Source organism: Bison bison, unplaced genomic scaffold, assembly GCF_000754665.1.
Source record: "Bison bison bison isolate TAMUID 2011002044 unplaced genomic scaffold, Bison_UMD1.0 scf7180017864072, whole genome shotgun sequence".
NCBI lineage: Eukaryota > Metazoa > Chordata > Mammalia > Artiodactyla > Bovidae > Bison > Bison bison.
Genome location: NW_011494644.1, coordinates 11435696 through 11443045, shown reverse-complemented (window position 1 = coordinate 11443045; position 7350 = coordinate 11435696). Strand labels below are relative to the sequence as shown.

Below are 7350 nucleotides of genomic sequence, written 5' to 3'. Positions count from 1 at the left end.
CCTGCCGGGCAGGCGTAATGGCGGAAGTCGCGGCGACTGGTGCCGGCGGAGAGGCTATGGCGGCAGTGGCGGCGGGGGAAGGCTCCTCGGGCCCCATGGGCTTGCCTCTAGGCCGGGGCTTCTCGAGCTACCGGCCCTTCGAGCCCCAGGCGTTGGGTCTCAGCCCGAGCTGGCGGCTCACCGGCTTCTCGGGCATGAAGGGCTGAGGCTGCAAGGTCCCGCAGGAGACGCTGCTCAAACTCCTGGCGGGACTGACGCGACCGGAGGTGCTGCCCGCGCCGGGCCGGGGCCTGGTCGGAGGCCTTGAAGAGACGGCCCAGGAAGCCGGTCTGCCGGTGAGGGCGGAACCCAGCCCTCCCTTCCCCACCCTGGGCATTGGGATGGACTCCTGCGTCATACCCCTGAGACACGGGGGCCTGTCCTTGGTGCAGACCACCGACTTCTTTTACCCGCTGGTGGAAGATCCCTACATGATGGGGCGCATCGCATGTGCCAACGTGCTGAGTGACCTTTACGCGATGGGCATTACTGAGTGTGACAACATGTTGATGCTACTCAGCGTCAGCCAGAGTATGCCTGAGGAGGAGCGAGAAAAGATAACACCACTCATGATCAAAGGCTTTCGAGATGCTGCCGAGGAAGGAGGGACTGCAGTGACTGGTGGGCAAACGGTGGTAAACCCTTGGATTATCATCGGTGGAGTTGCCACTGTAGTATGTCAACCAAATGAATTCATCCTGCCTGACAGTGCCGTTGTTGGGGATGTGCTCGTGTTAACTAAACCCTTAGGAACTCAGGTTGCCGTCAATGCCCACCAATGGCTGGATAATCCTGAACGATGGAATAAGATAAAGATGGTGGTCTCCAGAGAAGAGGTAGAGCTGGGTTATCAGGAAGCCATGTTCAACATGGCTACCCTCAATAGAATTGCTGCCGGGCTGATGCACACGTTTAATGCCCATGCAGCCACAGATATCACTGGCTTTGGCATTCTGGGTCACTCTCAGAACCTTGCAAAACAACAAAGAAATGAGGTCTCCTTTGTCATTCATAATCTGCCCATCATTGCCAAGATGGCTGCCATCAGCAAGGCCAGCGGGCGCTTCGGTCTCCTGCAAGGAACCTCAGCAGAAACTTCCGGGGGGCTACTAATTTGTCTGCCAAGAGAACAGGCAGCTCGCTTTTGTTCAGAAATCAAATCTTCAAAGTATGGAGAGGGTCATCAAGCCTGGATCGTCGGTATTGTGGAAAAGGGAAACCGGACAGCCCGGATCATTGACAAGCCTCGCGTTATTGAGGTCCTACCTCGTGGGGCCACTGCTACTCCTCTTGTTCCTGAGAACTCCAGTGCCTCCTCTGAGCCTAGCTTGTGAGATGGAACAGCAGAAGTTGTTCAGACTGTACAGCCTTTGTACACAAGCATGGACCATCCGCTAGAGTTGATTTTAGGAAGAAATTTCCAAAGAAGGCTGCCTGCATCGTAGTTCCAGCTGCTCTTCCTAGGTGATTTGAATCAGCCCATCAAAAGCTGCACATTCCAAGGCCAGAAGTAACATTTTGGACTTCTGGGGGGTCGGGGGGTGTATATTTGGTCATCTCTTGAGTGGAAAAAGCAGAAACCCCCCGTTTCCTCTTTCCAAGAGCAAGAGATTACTCAGGTTTGAGATATTTTTCTTGGCACGGGATTAATTGATTTCTGCACAGGGAGTGAAATTATTTATTAAAATTACACCAAAAATGCATTATTTATTAAAATTACACCAAAAATGCAAAATGAAAAACACTTAGATCGGAAATAAATAAGTTTGGACCAATACTGTTGATAAATTGAAATTGTTATGAGAGATTTAAATACAATGTCAAATTCTTATTAGATTACTCTGAAACACTGGCTCTTTCCTACTCTGGACAAGAATTGAGCAGCTTGTCCAATGACTGGGAAAGGAGGACCTCCAACCACCTTACTTGGTCTCTGTTAATGACGTCTCTCTCTAAACCCCTTTAAGGACTGGGAGAGGCAGACCAAACCCCAGAGACCAGGCTTTGGTGGACGTTAAGATGTTAAATCTTGTGTTGAAAATTCCTGGTGATTTCATCAATAAAGCAATTTCTAGTGAAATAATTTTGTTTAAAATTCTTCTGGCGAATGTATCTTTGGAATTATTCATCTTTTACAGTTTTATAAAATGAACCAACATAACATTTGGTGTTGACAGCAAAGGATCATGAATAGTCATAAATTCCAAGGCCTAGAGGGTGGGAGAGGAAATGGCAAAGGAAAGGTGTCAGCCTTTCTTGGAAGATGGAAGGTGGGTGTAAGAGGGGTAATTGACTTAGAACAGAGGAGGCCAAAGTATAAATGCCTTCAGAAGGACTTTCCTGGTAGTCCAATGGTTAGACTCCAAACTTCCACTGCAAGGGGCATGGGTTCCATCCCTGGTTGGGGAACTTAGACCCCACATGCTGTGAGGTATTCAGTTCAATCGCTCAGTCATGTCTGACTCTTTGCAACTCCATGGACCGCAGCATGCCAGGCTTCCCTGTCCATCACCAATTCCCAGAGCTTGCTCAAACTCCTATCCATCGAGTCAGTGATGCCTTCTAACCATCTCATCCTCTGTCGTCCCCTTCTCCCGCCTTCAGTCTTTCCCAGCATCAGGGTCTTTTCTAATGAGTCAGTTCATATCAGGTGGCCAAAGTATTGGAGCTTCAGTTTCAGCATTAATCCTTCCAATGAATATTCAGCACTGATTTCCTTTAGGATTAATTGGTTTGAGCTCCTTGCAGTCCAAGAGACTCAACAGTCTTCTCCAACACCACAGTTAAAAAGTTGCAAGGTGTGGCCCCCCCCCTAAAAAAATGCCTTCAGAGTTGGGGAACACTTAACAAGAAGCAAAGAGATAGGCTCCAAATATACCAAGGAAGATGGGGTCAAAGATACTGGTTAAAAGTTTATGCGTAGGGTAATTAGATCTTCACAGTTGTCAAACATCTCCCCACACTGTGTCATACAGCCACATGACTGCCTCTCACCTCTGTAGGTAAAGGGCAGTTTGGTCTCTGGAAAATGTGAACTTTAAAAATACTATAAAGTCGGGGGCAATCAGCAGAGCAGAGGACAGGGAGCCTCATCAAGAGCAAGAATAAAGACAAAAATGAGATTGTCCAGTCTGCTCTCTCTGCTTTGGTATTAGAAACACTGGGAAGCTTATATTGCCCCTGCCTGGCACAGGTGGAAGGTACTTCTCTGGAGAAAATAAATCTGCCTAGGGGAGAAAAACCTATAAATTCAAACATTTAGGGAGCCCCCAGTGAAAAATCCCTGTACCAGGAAGCCTCCCAGTTGGAAAGCTTCACTTAAAAAGATTCTTTTTAACGCCTCATTGTCAAATAGAAGCAGTAAAGGATCACCAGACATTTGAGGCAAGTTCCAACTGGAAAGAAGTCAAAGCAAACAAAGACTTTAAAAAAGAGACTATACAGGGAGCAAAAGAAAAAGGAATAAAAGAAGAAAAAGCAGCCATTGAAAGATAAGAGAGCAAAGCACTTAGAATATAAAAATACAGCTAAAAATCTTTAAATTCAGTAGTTTTTGTTATTTATTTGGCTGCACTATAAGACATAAGGGATCTTAGTTCCCCAATCAGGGATTGGAAGCTTGGAGTCTTAACCACTGGACCACCAGGGAAGTCCTCAGTAGAAGATTTAGAAGGTAAAGCTGACATTTATCAGAAAGGAGAACAAAACAAAAAGATGCACAATGAAGGGGGAAAACAGGAAAATCAGAGATGGGCCCGGAGGTTTAACAAATAAGAGTTCCAGAAAAAGGTAATAAAGCATATGAAAGGAAGAAAACAAAGAATTATACAAGAAAGGTTTATGAAATTTAAAAGTTGTGTCTGTTAACATGCCTTTTGAGTTCCCAGCACTGGGAGTGGAAAAAGGCCTACATTCATTTTATTATTAACTATGGTTAAAATACTACAGATTAAAAGACCATAATAAAAACAATAGCAAATGCTTATATAATACTCTTTGCCAGGCACTGTTCTAAGAGGTTTTATATGTATTAACTTCTGTAAACTTCCAACAACCCCATTTGCAAACTGAGGTGCAAGAAGATTGAGAAATTTGGTCAAGGTTGCACTGGCAGTCTACTAACTAAACGGCCTGGTTTCCAAGTCCATACTTCCAGTCATGGTGAGCTCCTAAAGCTTCTGGGAGGAGAGGAGATCACAAAGGTTTGGTATCAGACTTCTCAGCAGTGAACTGGAAGCTAAAAGACAATGAGAAAGTGCTTCCAAAATTCTGAGGGTAAGTGATTTTCTCTGTGTAATTCTATAGCCATGCTTTTTTTTTCCAAAAATTTTTAGACGTGCAAGGTATTGAAGTGTTTTCATCGCATTCACTCTTTCTTAAGAAACTGCTGGAAGATGTGCTCCAGCAAAACAAGGGAGCAAACGGAGAAAGAGGAAGAACACAGGGTCCAGGAAATGCAACCCAGCCCAGGTGAAAGGTGAAGGGAGCTCTCAAGGTAAGAGCTGTCCGCCAGGCACAGAGAAGAACCAGCTCATGCTGGAGCAGAAGCTTGGAAGGCTTCTAGGAAAAGGAAAATGGAACTGATAGAATATTGATATGTTTAATTGTGTGAAAAATTGTATTGGAAGGTAATCGGAAGATGTAAAAAGAATTAGTGATAATTACATAGGAAATTGGGGCTTCTCCAGTGGCTCAGCAGTAAAGAATCCATCTGCAATGCAGGCAACTCAGGTTCAATCCCTGGCTTAGGAAGATCGCCTGACGAAGGATATGGCAACTCACTCTAGTACTGTTACCTGGAGATCCCATGGACAGAGGCACCCATCAGGCTGCAGTCCGTGGGGTCGAAAAAGAGTCAGGCTCAACTGAGCAACTAAACGACAGCAACAACATAGAAAATTAGCAAATTAAAAAAAAAAAAACTGAGGCAGTTATCAACTCTAGCCAAAAATAAACAAAATGTAATGTATCAACAATAAATAGATAAATTCAATCAGGTTTTCTCAGAGCTCAAAGCTCTCAAATTACTTTCCACAAAACCCCTGCTTCATCTCAAGGCACTTCATCTCACTGCACACTCACTGCCTTTCTCACTGAACTCTAGCCCAGTAGCCTTTCTATGACTTCCCTGGTGGCTCAGACAGTAAAGTGTCTGCCTACAATGCAGGAAACCCAGGTTCAATCCCTGGTTTGGGAAGATCTCCTGGAGAAGGGAATGGCAACCCACTCCAGTATTCTTGCCCCCCCCCCAAAAAAAAGGGGCTCAAAGAAGTATTTGGGCTTCCCTGGTGGCTCAGATGGTAAAGCGTCTGCCTGCAATGTGGGAGACCTGGGTTCGATCCCTGGGCCAGGAAGATCCCCTGGAGAAGGAAATGGCAACCCACTCCAGTACTCTTGCCTGGAAAATCCCATGGATAGATGAGCCTGGTAGGCTGTAGTCCGTGGGATCGCAAAGAGTCAGACACGACTGAATTACTTCTCTCAAACAAATCGAGATCCTTTGTTCTCCATCTCTCTATCCAACTGGCTAACTCTCAGTCCTAGCTTAGTTAGAATAAAATCTCTTCATAAAAGCCCTCTCTGACCTCAGCCAACACCCGGCAACTCTCCAACTCATCATCCTATGTATTACCTTTCACGTGTCTGCATGCTCAGTTGCTTCAGTCATGTCCAGCTCTTTGCGACCCAATGGACTGTAGCCCACCAGACTCCTCGGTCCACGGGATTCTCCCAGGAAGAATACTGGAGTGGGTTGCCATACCTTCTTTCAGGAGATCTTCCTGACCCAGGGATCAAAATCGTGTCTCCTGCATTGCAGGCAGATTCTTTACTGCTGAGTCACCAGGGAAGCCCTTTCTTGGCTTCTTAGATATTTCGGTTTTCTTATTTGGCCATGCCGGGTCTCAGTTTGAGGTATGTGGGATCTAGTTACCCAACTAGGGATCAAACTCAGGGCCCCTGCATTTGGAGTTCGGAGTCTCATCCACTTGATTATCAGGAAAGTTCCTTCTTAGTTTACTTTTTAATTGTCCCTTTCTGCAAGTGTGTAAGCTCCAAGATGGCAGAGGACGTTCTATATCCCCAGCACCTGTACAGTGTCTGGCCCACAGTTAATGCTCAGGATATACTGAATCAATGAGTGAGTGAGTGAGACACACTCGGGACTCCAGCACCCTCTGTTTTCACACTTTCCTTGCTCTTAGTGTCTCCTAGTGGTGGAAGTTGGTACCACCAATCTCAAGACAAGGCTTTGGATAAGAAATCGGGGCCTTGGTTCTGCTTACTAAAGAATACGACTCTCTAACTGGTTTATTTTCTTGCTTGGGCTCGACAGTAGAAAAGGGAAGGAAAATGATTGGATGCTTCCCTGGCCTGGGTCCTCTTAGTTAACCTAGGAAGGGTTAGGGGGTTGGAAGCGAGGTAGGCATCCAACTATTCCTTGAAGAGGGCCTGGGCAGCAAAGTGGAAGTAGCAGGTAATGGGAGGTAACAGGCCTGGGGTGGAAATCAGAACAGAATCACAGGTATAAACAGAGGTGTAACAAAGGTGAAGGAGGATGTCCCTGGTGGTCCAGTGGTTAAGAATCCTCCTGCCAATGCAGGGGACATGGGTTCGATCCCTGTTCTGGGAAGATTTCACGTGCCACAGGGCAACTAAGCCCATGGGACACAACTACTGAGCCTGCATACCTGCTCCACAACTAGAGAAACCACAGCAATGAGAAGCCTGCATGCTGCAACTGGAGAATAGCCCCTGATCACTGCAACTGGAGAAAGCCTGAGGGTAGCAATGAAGACCCAGCATAATCAAAAATAAATAATAATAAAGAAAAAGCAAAAAAAGTTTTTCTTAAAAGGTGATGGAGAGAAAGAAAGAGGAAGAAAAAGGGAGCCAAAGAAAAAAAAGAAAAAGGAGAGGACATTGAAAGTAGAGAGAGAGGAAGATGAAGAGGAGGGACAGAAAGGACAGAAGGAAAGGCAGTGCCAGGCAACCTCAGCAGATACTCAGGCGTGTGTGAGCTGCCTCCTCTACTCCGTGCCGAAGAGCACTGGGGGCTCTGGGGAGCTTCAGCCTTCAACCTTCCGGATGATCTCGAGTCTCCAGACCTCTCTGGGTCTGTTTCCTCATTTGTAAAATCAGATTAGATCAGATCAGTCACTCAGTCGTGTCCAGCTCTTTGCGACCCCATGAATCACAGCACGCCAGGCCTCCCTGTCCATCACCATCTCCTGGAGTTCACTGAGACTCACGTCCATCAAGTCAGTGATGCCATCCAGCCATCTCATCCTCTGTCGTCCCCTTCTCCTCCTG

At 46.3% G+C, this 7350-nt stretch overlaps 1 protein-coding gene across 1 annotated transcript; it reads left to right on the top strand.

Annotated features, from left to right (window-relative positions):
- The first annotated feature begins 6 nt into the window (after positions 1-6).
- SEPHS2 (selenophosphate synthetase 2) lies at positions 7-2119 on the top strand. The gene is given in 1 exon segment (XM_010837327.1): positions 7-2119. A coding segment is annotated over 1 exon segment (1356 nt). The 5' UTR covers positions 7-17; the 3' UTR covers positions 1374-2119.
- Positions 2120-7350: the final 5231 nt, after the last annotated feature.